The following is a 13,888-nucleotide window of genomic DNA, read 5'->3' on the forward strand; positions in this document are numbered from 1 at the left end:
ACCACTAGTCGCTCTGTTGGTTAGCTGGGAATGAATGTAAACAAATTCACCCTACCTGCGAGCGAGTTCGACTTCTAGGACTAGCGGAACTAAGGTTATTACATAATTAAACAACTAATTACATAGATAATATATATACTCAAACCAACTACTTCTACTAGGTAAGAACGTTGAGTTGAGCTCCTATGCGTGGATATGCGACATGTCCCAATCTTACTGTTATCTCATAAATAGGTCCCTGGTGATAGAGTGAATATCGAATCATCAAGAACTCGGAGAGCATCTCTCCCAAACCCTAGTAGAGGGGACACAACCGAGTACCCTTCTCCTGCCAGTGTGAACAACAGGCGGTCATGCGCTGTACACTAGGGAAGTTGAGTCTTTACTCATCCCAAGAATCCGGAAAAGGCTAAGACAGGGGAAGTTGCCCAGTGGACGAACCAGAAGCTGCACCCAGCAAGGAAACAAGAACAAGTTTTATCCCATATAATATAAATATAAAGGTAGATTGGCTTCAGAAACCTCCTCTTGAGTCCGCTATTAAGTCTGATCAAGCTTCTCCTTTCCCACATGTAACGCTCTTGGTCGGCAAACACGAGGAAGGGAAGTACGCTTAGCGGCAATTCATTGACAAAACCCGTCTTTTCTGATACTATCTGAGGATGGCTTTCCGGTATTGCTTGATGGTGTTGATGGTTTAGTGTAGTTGGTGAGGTTGGAAGTGATGGGCCTTGAGTTCCTCAATAGGCCAATCGGGGTGTGGCTGCTAGGGGTGATGTAGCTAGTGCAGTACTGATGAGCTAAGCAATAGGCCACGTTGTTGTTCCACGCTTGCAGCTATAGTAGAGATCCGCGCGGCCAAACGAGCTTTCTTTCTTCAACACCAGACTGAAAGCGGTAACCCGACTTCCTCCCTTTCTGGTTCTCTTCCGGGAAGAAGAGTCGACTTTAGAGCTAAATCAAGGTTCTTGTCGCTGTTGTAAGGCGGATGGCTCCGATTTGTTTACGGAGCCGGAAGCTTGAGTGGGTTGGTGTCAATGTCAGCTTCCATCGCGAAAGCACTTTCGATATCAGGTTGGCAAGAAGATCGGGAGTTAGATCAAGACCAAATAAAGTCTCTCCTCTCTCAGCCTATTACTCGGAGTCCTTCCTGTCCGGAATAAGGGGACGAGCAAGAAATACCCTTGAAAGAGCGAAAGCCCAACAAAAACTCCTAACTCTGAAGCTGATTCCGATGGGAACTCTTACACTTCTATAGCTATATCCCCTCTTCTTGTGGGTTTGTTTGAGGAAAGAATGGAGATCTGAGAAGCATCTGATGCGATGTGCACTAGGCCCTACTCAGCAAGTAGACCGCTCTTCTCCTTCCCTCTTACTCTTGCCTTAACTATGTCTTCTATGAAGGCAAGGAAGTGGAGCAAAAGGAAGAGAATGTATAAACTAAGGTTCTGAAATTCCCATCAGCAAATACTTCAACTCCTAACGAGAGCTACGGATTCTCCTTCGTACCCTGCTCTTTCTTCCGATGGTTTGAGGAACTAGGAACTCCTTTGACCAGAATTGCCCTCATGAAACTCAATCCCGAGTCTGATATTGGAAGTCTGTAGACGGAATCTGACAAGGCAAAAGAAGAGGAGCTGAAAGCCTAACCTTCAGCAATAGCCGAAGGAATCCCCTAAATAAAACTCAGACTAAAGTTCCTGATTGACTTCTAATAACTCAGGAAATCCAGGATCCCTGAAAGCTCGGCCTTTTGAAGTCGGCGGAGAACAACTCTTTCTTCAGCGGATGGTTCACATACTCTTTGAACAAAGCGATACAAACTACTCACCAAAGCAAGAGCCAAGCACGGACCTGCTTTAACTCAACGCTTTACCGAAGCCAATTAACAGAATAAAGAAGGACTTCTGATATTGGAAGTTGAGATTCTCACGAATATGACAAGGCAAATCCAAGGATGAGTCTACTTTTGCCGAGTACACTGAGCTTTCTCTTCTTGACAAGTTCCATCTTTCCGGAACTAGACTTAACCTCATAAGGAGGTCAAGGGAAAGAAATTCCTCAGTCAAAGCAACACTTTTCACTTTCACTCCAGGACCTCGAAAAGGAGCTTTAAAGCCCAGTTTTGATGCCCTGTAACGGCCTCCTATCGGGAAAATCCGAAATCTGCTTGGGATATGTTTTTTCAAGATCAAGGAGGTTTTGATCGATTCAAAGATGAAAGTGGCCTGCTATTCCTTGCGCGATACATCACTTATACTCGCTTTGAGTTTGAGTCCATTGCTTGAACTTGAACGCTTTGACTTTGGCATAGCTAGTTGTGAGAATCTTAAGATAAGGTCCTCTCTAAAGTAAAGGAAAGGCTTTGATTCGGATAACGTCCCGAACTCCCTTAACTATACAAGCGCAGAACCTTTACTATCTCCAAATCTGCCCTCTCTTGCTTTCTCTCCTCCCGCACCGGTTCACAGCATTGAGTCTTTGCTTCCGGGTTTGATATTCTTTCCTCAGCATCTCCGAATCGCACAGGGAAAGGGAAATCCTTACCTATCCACCTATACTCCTGAAAGGACTAAGCTAGGGGTTTCAGTGGAAAGAAAGACAAATGCTTCCTATTCTTCTATTGGAATTGTCTTCATTGAAGTTTACATTAGATCAACAAGCGTGGAATAGGCAAGGTTGGAAGCTCTTTGTTCAGAAGGAAGGATCGATCAAAGGAACTATCCAAAAATCCAAGTCAGGTTTCGGGGTAGAAAGTCTCGCTTTTTGGGAAGAAAAATGCCAAATGCGTGAGAACCTTGGTATTGGCTTCCCCTTCCCCGGCTTCCTTGGAGAGGGAGAGAAGTCTCCTTTCTACTTTATACGTGTTCAGTCTTTTAGTTATGTCTTGCCTAGTAGGAAATATTCGACAACGGGGTTTCAAGTTCTTGTCCGTTAAGTCCTTGAGTTAATTCGATGCGTCTACCTGTTGTAGTGCTATTATTCTATAGAACAATGCGGGGAAAGATTAGGAACGCCCTTATCCAATTCTTTTCTCGCTGCAAGGTGCCAGCATTCTATGATGTAAAATACAAGGGTTGAAAGATTCCTAAGCCCAACCACTCCTCAGTGCCTTCGAAAAGCGGATATTTCTGCGGATTCTGAAACTGCATTTGAGGAAGCAGACTGGCCTGATTCCATTTCTTATAGTCTACCTCTGGGAAGGTTTATTCGCCGGAGTTGTGTGCCATGTTAAGGATTGTGCGGTTCTTTCTTTCGGCAACACCATTTTGTTGAGGTGAATATGGTGCGGTCAAAGGACGACGAATACCATGTAGTAAAGATAGAGAACCAATTGGACTGAGCGAGGGGATGGTTCTTATTAGAAAGAAAGCATTGGTGCCGTACTGGCTTGGCTTCGCTATCGCTCCTATGTAGTGGTCGGCCTTCTAGAAGCTTTGCCAGACTTTAAATTAAAGAGAATCGAGGGTGAGGGCTTTTATTCGGCTTTCCTTAGCCCACCCCTTCGGGGGAAGTATCCGCTCTCTTTCTAACCAGGGTGATTGATTACTATCAGCTATCTCCGAGGCTAACTATGATAATAGGCTATTCTTAGACTCTATTATCTATTCCCCTAGGTTAAATGTCTTATAAATAAGGGCTCCCTAAGGTTTCCGTATAAATTAATCAAGGAAGCTAGAATAGCAATTCAAGACCTATAGTAAACCAATAGTTTCACTTTCACTATATTCTAAAGGTTGGCTTCCCTCTATAGTTTAGTATCTTATACCAAGCAAAAATCTCATTATCAATGCCCTATGTATACTAGAAGGATTGAATTGATAGTTGCCTAACTATTCCGAAGAAAAAGAGCCAGTCTACCTAAAAGCCTTCCCTTACCTACCTCCTTAGGGTATTCATACCCGAGGTGTCTAATGTCTAATCTAAAGAGTAAGATAGAATGTGGTGATATTTTATCAAAGGCAACAGTTGAATTAGAAAGTATAGCATCAAAGACTCCTTAGGGTTCAAAGTAAACTTTTTTTCCACTAGCTTAGCAGTTGGTTTAGTTGCTTCCAGTACTGGAAATGAAAGAACTGCTTATAGCTTTCCATTTGCCCCAAGAAGGAGGGCCAGGCCATCAACTTCCAATTCTCTCTTTCCATCTGATGGTTTAGTATGAGTAGTAGTTGAAACTGCTGTTAATTCAATAGTCTTTGTAAAAGCATTCCATCTGAAGCCTTTAGCCCAGGGAAAGGGCAGGGTAGGACATCAACATAAAGTAAAGAACTCTTAGTTGTGACCAATAAAGGTAAGCGAGGAGGTGATTGAATAGGAAGATAACTCTGGCAAGATGCAGCGACAAGAATCCTTATATGTTGATAGATAACCCAGAGACTGAGTCCTTTCCTTAAGCTTAAGGCATGCCCTCTTACTGCTTGAGAAAAGAAGAGGGGGGCTGTTAAGCACTCTGAAAACCCCCCTTTTCGGAAAATTTTGACTAGAGGATAGACAAAGACAATTTTGTCTACGCCATGAAGAAGGAGAGGATAACGACCCACCCCTATAGTTAGTAACTCTTTTTTTCGACGCTGGGTTTGAAAGTACAGGAAGCATGTAGTAAGAGTTGTTGGCCCCATTTCCTTTCTTAGGGGAATATCTGCTCTTGTCTTGGATTCGGCATCAAGCCGATATGAGGACAAGTCCTTTCTGCTTTGACAGAGCTTCAAGCAATTGGTAGGACCAAGAGCCTTTCCGGAGTGAGTAGACTAATCAATCCAATCCTTCCTTCAGCAGGGGTTGCTGCTTGCGAGAAGCGTCTGTTCAGCTTTATCCTTTAACTAAAACTAATTGTATGTAATAAAGAATTGTTCTACTGGTATTTCTACGTTCGATCTCTACTTCCCGAAAGCTTACTCTCCTTTCTACCGAGCAAGCTCCATTCATGCCCAACCATCGCACACAAGAGTCTTCGGACCTATGGCGAACCAGTATCGTACTCTAGGGAGGGCGGTCTAGTCAGAGCAAATGATCAAGCAAGAATGTTCCTTTATTTGTTTACGCACTTCGTTGACTAGTGAAGTAAGCAAGCTACCTTGGGACTAACGTTGCCACTGGGGTCGCTCATCTTACTCTAGGGTAGCACTCTCTATGGAAAGATGAGTGGTTTGTGCTTCACTAGCCAAGTCCATGCACCTACAGCTCGATCTACTAGCGCTCTCTTCGATCCTTCCAGGTCCTTCGCTTGTTGACCACTTTTCGATGAGCAGATCTTTCGCTCAATTACGATCCATACTCAAACATGTTCGTTCGACGCCTCAACTGCCCTCTGCCACACATCTCTTTCCTTCGCTCTAGACCCACCCCCAAAATGGAACTCTGCCCTTTCCAACCAAGGAAGGATTCTAAAAACCTGGGGCTCGTCTACACCACATCGACCTAGAGCTTAGGCTTATCTTTATGTTTTGGTTCCTTTGATTGATTTATTTGTAAACCCTTCCCCTTCATTCCATCCAGCCTTACTATTCTTTCAGGGAAACTCCTGAAGTTACGTCTTTCAGTACTAGGACTCAAGTCAAGTAGTTGAGATAAGCTCTTTGCTCTTTGTCAGATGCCCTTAGTTTAGTTAAGTTTCTTTTGTCCTATAGGTTCGTTCTAAAGGTCAGTGGTTCAAGTCAATAAGCGAGGAGGCCCTTCTCACTCAAGCATTTACTTTTCGAGTTAGAGACCAACGTCTTGGGGCTAACGTGGGATCCGCTCAAGGTAGCTTGCTTACTCTCAGCCACTAGTTAGACGGAAATCCCTTGACTTCGCTTATGCCCTTATGCAGTAAAGAAAGCAAGTGAGGCGGGCTTCCATTCGAAGTAACAGGATTCGATGTTGCACCATTTTCAACTCTTATCGGGATCCGGAGTTTTTTGAGAAAAGGTCCCATCCTTCAATATCATGATTGGGTCGACCAGGCCAGATCATGAGTGAATAGAAAATCGAAAATGTACATAGCTGTTCCAGCTGAAATACTTGGAATAATTCTACCACTTCTACTAGGAGTAGCCTTTTTAGTGCTAGCTGAACGTAAAGTAATGGCTTTTGTGCAACGTCGAAAGGGTCCTGATGTAGTGGGATCGTTTGGATTGTTACAACCTCTAGCAGATGGTTTGAAATTGATTCTAAAAGAACCTATTTCACCAAGTAGTGCTAATTTCTCCCTTTTTAGAATGGCTCCAGTGGCTACATTTATGTTAAGTCTGGTCGCTCGGGCCGTTGTACCTTTTGATTATGGTATGGTATTGTCAGATCCGAACATAGGGCTACTTTATTTGTTTGCCATATCTTCGCTAGGTGTTTATGGAATTATTATAGCAGGTCGGTCTAGTAATTAGGGGGCGGCCGTTCGGTCGCCTATGATACTAGGACCAATAGGTCAAAAATAGGTTTGTGCCGCAGGTGTTGAACGATCTACTCTACACAGGTGTGGGCTTACAGGGCTAGGGCTCATAAACCCTTTCTTTCATTCATCAATAGGGCCCTGGTTGGTCACTTTTCTGGGCCGGGATCGATAAGTAGAAGTCATAAAAGAGAGATCTTTCTATTATTCTTTTTTTTCTATCTAAATAATAGAAAGAAAAAGATTCGCTGTCTTTTAACCGGCTCTTTTCTTCTTTGTCAACGCTACTAAGGACCTATAGGTTTGCCTACTTGACTTATGAAAGAGTTTGGTTTGAGAATGGGTTATGCAAAAAGGAAAGGGCGCTACTTAGTTTCGCAAGCCTTTGCCATTGTCAGTCAACTAAGTAGGGCCTGAGGCCCCCTGCGAATCCGTAAATCTGAGGAGCATGCCGCAACAAAAGGATGGTCCCCTATGCATTTCATTCTTTCCGGAAGGGAAAAAAAGTACCCCCATCATAGTGAACCTCTCCTTGTGATCGGGATGAGGTAGATGCCTCCCAGCCGGGGGGGCGGATCGAATCGGAGTTTCCTTAGGTAGCCACCGACCTACAGTTATCCTTAAACTTCCGTGCTTGGTGGAGAAGAAGCGAACAAAGGTACGCTCGCTTGCTGTCTTGTTCTCTGTCGCGAACTGGGATCGCTCGCCAGCTAGGTCAGATTGGAGCAAGAATGGTCGAGAACATATTACCCAACTTAGGGGACAAGGGGCGGAACGACCTCTCGATCTACTTACAGCAGCCCAGGAATAAAAACGTCGTCTAGGCGTTCCCTCTGGCTCCGATCTCCCCTACGCCTAGGACGTTGTCTGGGCCAAGAGCCATAGTTAGTTGCTGTTTCCATTTGGTTCTTTCTTTCTCGTTGTTGATACCGGCAAGACCCAGCCAGAAGATGTCTGCTGGTTGGTAGTGAGAGGACTCTTAGTACCTGCATACCCAAAAGGGGGCGCTGGTTAAAAAACAATCCAATCATTGGATTTTCTTTCTTGCTCGCCCTTAGCAGCGGGAAAGGAGTCTATCTATCTGCCTAGCTTTGGTAGATTTCCCCCAACGCAATCCACAGAAATTCCACGAATCCCTTGGTGGATAAGTCCGACGACTCAGCAGCAGTGCGGAATTGAAGTTTCTCCGTCTGGTGGATCTGATCTATAGTTAGGGGGCAATACATACCAAAAGGTTCGAAGAAGGAAGGCGCATAAGAGTATATAACCAACCCACCCTTCTGTTCTGTTGCGTATAACCTATTCACATTAGTGAAGCGGCTGGATGCATAAGGGAAGCGCACGTTTATGAGACCTTTGTCGGGATGCATAGGGGAGTCAACCTACGAGCACGGAAGAGAGGGGTATCGGTACCACGCTCTATGATTCAATCTGGCCAAACCAACCGTCTTCCTTGGAGAAGTCCTTCTTCTCTCGCCCTGACCTGGCTTTCTCTGTTGAATCTGACTAACCGGTTCCCCTTCTCTCTCTCTTAGCCAATCAGTCTAAGCAGCCAAGGCATTCGCTCTTCAACCCAATTAGCCTGCTCCTCTCTTCGTTGCTCTGCTGGACTTTGTTCACTGGATCAGGTTGGTTATTAAAACACAGTATAAGACTGAGAAGAGAGAGGGTACTTGCTTCTTCCTTCTTCCCGACTTTCTGACCGAGAGAGCAGGGGAATCTTATTTCTTGGGTAGAACTCCCAACTATATTTAAAGGGTACTCTCCTCCCCAGTTCAATCCCAATCCGTCTTCTTCCGTACATAGGCATGAGTGACTTCTTGGTCGATTAGGTTTGGAATCTATCTGTTCTTATTTAAGATGAAAGTTGAGGATAGTTGGCTGAACCAGTAAGTAAAGGTACTAGTCTGGGCAGCGGATGATGTATCGGTCCTATCCGGTCTGGCTGAAGCATTCTTGGTTGCTTACCACTTTCGCTCTGATTCAACCCCGCAACTCCATCCATCATTGTCCTGAAGCCGGTCCTATTTGATTAGGAAGCCCTCCGTTGCCTTGATGCCATTAGTCCGTCTCCCCCTTTTGGCCGTTGCTCTCGCCTTTACTGGCGCACGCTCTCCGATTCACGTGGATAGATCAGCCTTTTTAGCACATACAACCCTTTTTTCCTAGGAAGAGAACCTAGAAATCCTATTCAATCCAGTTAGTCTTCTCCTTTACTGTGAGGGGTCTGTCTATCGATTCCATCCGTCTTCTCTTAGGCGATTTCGTGACTTGAATACTGCCCACTCTGGGCAAAGCCCCCCTGGTTGCTCATTGAATCTGTGCAATTGCCATTGGATGCGAACTATCGGGATTTTCCCATCATAGAATAAAGAGTATTGTGCGCTCTCACGAATGCGTGGATGGCGGCTCTGTTTTGGATACTCTAACCGATCCGTTTTCTTGTTTCTGGGCAGTACGATCCACAAAATGCTATATTTTGGTATATTTCGTCGGTAGTGGAGTAGAACAAAATGCCAGTTCAATGGATCGAGATGAATAGAAAAAGGCATGCTATATTTTATCGGTATAGCGAACGCGTTCTGATTCACTTGGATACGGCGCTGAACAAACCACATCTTTCGTAGAGAGGCGGTAATGCCAAACGGTGTAGCAACTCTATTCCGCTCTAATGCCATCTTTCGGCTTCTCTGGGTAGCGCAGTCATTGGGAAGTGGTTGAGGAGGGAGAGTTTCATGGATTACAGAGGGACTTTCTAGGTTTTCTTGGAGGAAAAGGGGGGAACAGGGATGCGAAAGCACCAACGGTAGTCTCTGGTTAACAAATGATGCCAGATCCAATATGATTGATAGCGCACGCCTACCCACGACTTTCAAGTAAACGAAGCGAGATGCAAGGGCTCTACTGTTGTTCCCATGCGCGGATGAATGCTATTAAGGCATTCCCCGCTTTCACGCCGGATACCGGCCTTTGCGGACCTTGTAGATTCGAAAGTATACGTATTCCTTCCAGTATTTGGAATCGTTTTTCCGGAGTAGCGTTATGGAGGTCGAGTTGCTCATTTATCTCAATAAGAATATCACTTCTCATTTTTATCCGATTATAAGAGCTCGTGAAGGCATCTACTTGATGCCGTATCTCTTCGACCGAAGGTGCCTGCTGGGCGGCAATAGGAGGTGCTGCGTCATTGATTTCCTCGGGGTTGGGGTGCGGGGCCGCCCCCCCGCCCCCATAAGCCTCTTCGATCCACGAATCCCCTTTACTCGAGATTGAGGGTAGAGGCGATTCGGGGCTTGACGGCCGAGGACGCGAAGTCGAAGTCCCTGCTTGTTCCACGACCCGGGGTTCCGCTGAGGAACTGGTAACCTCTTGGCCTTCCTCCGGGCGCATCCACCGGTCAATCCACGACCCAGTCCAACCGGATGCGGAGTTCGGCTCACCTGACACAGATTTTATAAAAAGCTTCCTTAGATCCAAATCTTGTAATTGTAATAAATTACACCAGCAAAGATTTAAAGTTATTAAAATGAACTTACATAATTCAGCATTTAAGCCGAATCGGCTTAACTGGCCACATCCAACCCTCATACCAGTTTTAAGAAGAAATTGGTGGAAAAATTCCATCCAACCAAATACAGAACTAATAATATAAAAAAGTGCAATAATGAAAGAGACGCAACCTATTTTGATCCATAGACACTTAGATGGGAAACTATTAGAAATAGTTTTGACTGAGACAAATTGCCTTTTTCTGGCTTTGGCCATTTCTAAATTGACTATTCTTTGACTGCTCTGCTCTACCCAAAGAAAAAAGGGGAGACTTGTCTTGGATACTCCAAGCCTTGGTTTGGTTTTTCCAAGAAGAAAGAATGGGATGAAGCTAAATCAAGCTTATGTGTAATACTCACTCGTAAATGATTGGTGTCAGAATTTTCATTTTTCACACGGATTTCCTATCTTTTTTGAATTTCATTATCCGTGTAAGAATTAGGAATTCCTCTTCCAACTCGTCCCAGAATGGGCGTTATGGCAAAAAAGAAAAAGAAAAGAAAAGGAGAAATTTGTCCAATAGTAACAAATGGTGCCTCCACAGGTTGACACCCGATCCAACCTAGTAGTAAGCGATCCGCCAAAAGCAACCAAAATATTCCTTGGTGAATCGGGCGAAAACTTGAACTACGTACATACATATTTTTAAAAAACGGTAAAGCCAACAGACATATAAAAACGGATGCTATTGCGGCTACACCTCCCGATTTGTCAGGTATACTACGAAGAATGGCATGGATCGGTAGGAAATACCATTCCGGCACAATATGAGGCGGGGTGGACATCGGATTAGCAGGTATATAATTGTCGGGATGCCCCAAAACATTAGGAGCATAAAAAATCCAAATGGAAAAAAAGATAGCAAAAGCTACCCAACCTACTAGATCCTTTACATAAAAATAAGGGTAAAAAGCAATTTTATCCATCTCTGAATGTACACCCAATGGATTATTTGATCCATATTGATGCAATGCGGCCAGATGAAGAAGACTGGCGCCTACTAAAATAAAGGGGAGTAAATGATGAAGACTAAAAAAACGATTTAAGGTGGCATTGTCCACGGAGAACCCACCCCAAAGCCAGGTTACTATGGTATCTCCTACTACAGGTATGGCGCTAGCTAAGCTTGTAATTACTGTAGCTCCCCAAAAACTCATCTGACCCCAAGGTAGTACATATCCTATAAAAGCTGTCACAATCATTAATAGGAAGATTACAACTCCGAGACACCGAACAAATTCCCTAGGACTGCTATAACTCGCATGATATAGACCACGAAAAATATGAAGGTGAACCACAATGAAAAACATACTTGCCCCATTAGCATGCATATAACGGAGCAACCAGCCCCCTTCAACATCTCTCATAATGTGTTCTACGCTGTTGAAAGCTAGATCCACATGAGGCGTGTAATGCATAGCTAAAAAAACGCCAGTCACTATCTGAATGACTAAACAAATACCAGCTAACGAACCGAACCCCCACCAATAACTAAGATTGCTCGGGGTTGGATAATCTATCAAATGCTGATTAAGTGTGGAGGATATAGGTTGTTTAAGAAGAGAGAATCGTTGGTTCCTTACAGTCATTTCTTTTTTCTATTTCTCTTTTCACTCTTGCTCCCCCACCTTTTGGCATCCTGGGGGGCCCTACTACCTACTATTGCCTTGGTTTTTCCAAGAAAGGAAAGGGACTTTTTTCTTTCTCATTCGGAAGGCTCAGTCCCACACTCTGATGGGAACAACCTCCGCACTCCGGCGCTCCAATGAACAAGAGTTCTCCGCCTTACTCTATTTAGAATAGTGGTCGATCCCTCGGGAGGGAGTTACATTCGTAACAACATGTTATGTTCACGCGGTGATATTCTATCTTTCCAAGAGTACTACCCTGTACTGAGTCTATGTCTGGGGAGCATACTTGACAGGAGGCGGTAGAGAGGTCCCCCACTTCGATTCCCGCCCTCTTAGCATCTCCGATCCGAGATCAAGGGATTACTCCGTTATTTCGGTCCGAAGCCGGCCGGTAATGGACCTACTTACCTTGCTTGTAGACTAACTGCGGAGCTAACCCTTTTGTGGTTGCTACCAAGACGATTTCTTTATGCCGGACCTCGAGATGCGAAAAACGATACGAGAAATTCTAAAGAACTTATATACGGAACGAGGGCGACCCGTGGAAATACATCGGTTTCTTACTCGTGCAAAGGAACTATTTCTTGGCAACTTGGACAACTTATAACGATGTTTGTCCCGCGGAAGATCGGGATCTTTACAAAAACAAAAGGCTTTATAATATAAAGCTTTCGTCTCAATTCATATTTAGCCGCGAGCAATCTTAGTTTGTGATCTCGTATATTTCGCTTCTCCGACATCTTACTGAGTTTCCCCCTCATCTTTTTGCAAAAAGCCGCTCCACGGTGGTAAAGTCTCATCTTGTGTGTTGGACGAAGTGACAATAGTCACATTGAACCCTCGAATATGTTCGAAGATCTCGAAATGCTCTTCCAGTTCTGGGGAGAATTCGCAAAACTCCGTTTCCATCGAGAATTGAATAGAGTTTTCCCGTATTTCGACCGGAGAATCTAATAGAGACATTACTGTGGAGATTCTTACTAAAAAATTAGACATTCCATGCCCTCGGAGAGTGCTTTGTCGTGCTAGGTCACTGACATATCCCTTTTTGTCTTTATTTGACCCCAAGAATGGATTGGATCGAAACGACCTTCCTGTCGAAGACCTCTGTGTCTGTAAACATTTCTGACCGCACGGAATCTCCATAGCCAATTTTCCATTTTTGATAGAAGGTGCTGCCTTTGGTACTACTCTTATTTTACATAATCCAGGAACTTCCATAACGTTGGCGTGATTCAGTTTGAGCAACGGATCCTGACGTGATACATCTTCGTAATGAAAATAGAGTGGAAACATGAGTTGGCCTTTCAAGTATATATAGAATAAGCACTGTGAACTATCGCCTTCAAAAAGATAGCTGAACCTCTTTCTTTCTCTGGTTAATACCCGTGTAACATTCTCAGTCAATGGAATCACCGGACTCAATCAAAGGAAGAGCCTCGACAGAACGTCGACTTGCTTTCCCGATTCGCGTGACTTCTCCTCCTCTGATTCTGATGTAGCATCCCGGAATTCCTGACCAGTAGCCCAGAGTTCTTGATCGAAGCAGCTCGCCTCGTAAGATCTCTGTTCTTTCTATAAGACAAATCTAGCTTGTTCGACCCTTTCAATCCTTGGAAAAAAAGGACGAAAGCAGACTTCCACTACTGCTCCTGAGCTGGTCGTGGAATAGCTGCCCGAGGAAGGAAGGACTCTAGTGTTGGGAAAGGGCCGGGTGGATTACCTTTGGTGGATCGTATCAAGGAGTGCTCCTCCCATGTCTTTCTTGGTTGGACAAACCTAACCAGTGATAATGATACAAGTCTTCCCTCTTTTTTAGAAGAAGAAGCAGAGCGAAAGTAGAAAGAATTCTATTATGTTTGAACAAATAAGTTCGATTTTCGATTTTCTCTCCCAAAAGAAGGAGGTGGCAGGGATGCTTTTAGCATTTTGCTATTTGCTATATTTCCTAATTGCACTCTTAGTGCATAGGAAGGATAGAATCCATTTAACAACCCAAGCTTTAGAGAAACCTAAGGATAAAGATGACGCGACCAAAGAGAAACCTAAGGATAACGAAAAGATCCTTATGCGGTGTTTAAACTTGTGCCGGAAAGTTGTAGGGAATGTGCTTATTAAAGGAAGCGCTATAATGACCACTATGTGCGTTTCATTCTCTTCGATCTTCTCTTTGATTGCTTTGGCGTGTACAACATGCTTCTTTGATTTGCCGGACGTTATTTGTCTCGTACTCTTTGTTTCTCTCTATTGGTTCTTTCTCTTTCTATCTATATATATTAGGTGGGGGGTCTTTCACAGCTGTGTAAAGACAACATGGCATAAAACCAAAGCAGCTTGCACG

General features: G+C 44.2%; 1 protein-coding gene across 1 annotated transcript; it reads right to left on the bottom strand.

Annotated features, from left to right (window-relative positions):
- Positions 1-12,056: 12,056 nt before the first annotated feature.
- On the bottom strand, positions 12,057-12,847 carry LOC121789918 (60S ribosomal protein L5, mitochondrial). Its single transcript, XM_042188259.1, has one exon. It carries the CDS (start codon positions 12,841-12,843, stop codon positions 12,289-12,291), a length of 555 nt encoding a protein of 184 aa, XP_042044193.1. The 5' UTR covers positions 12,844-12,847; the 3' UTR covers positions 12,057-12,288.
- Positions 12,848-13,888: the final 1,041 nt, after the last annotated feature.

This window comes from Salvia splendens, unplaced genomic scaffold (assembly GCF_004379255.2).
Source record: "Salvia splendens isolate huo1 unplaced genomic scaffold, SspV2 ctg368, whole genome shotgun sequence".
NCBI classification, from domain to species: Eukaryota; Viridiplantae; Streptophyta; class Magnoliopsida; order Lamiales; family Lamiaceae; genus Salvia; species Salvia splendens.

What these genes read in the sequence shown, in the direction of transcription:
- LOC121789918 (XM_042188259.1), bottom strand. Translation starts at nt 12,843, where the DNA reads ATGTTTCCACTCTATTTTCATTACGAAGATGTATCACGTCAGGATCCG.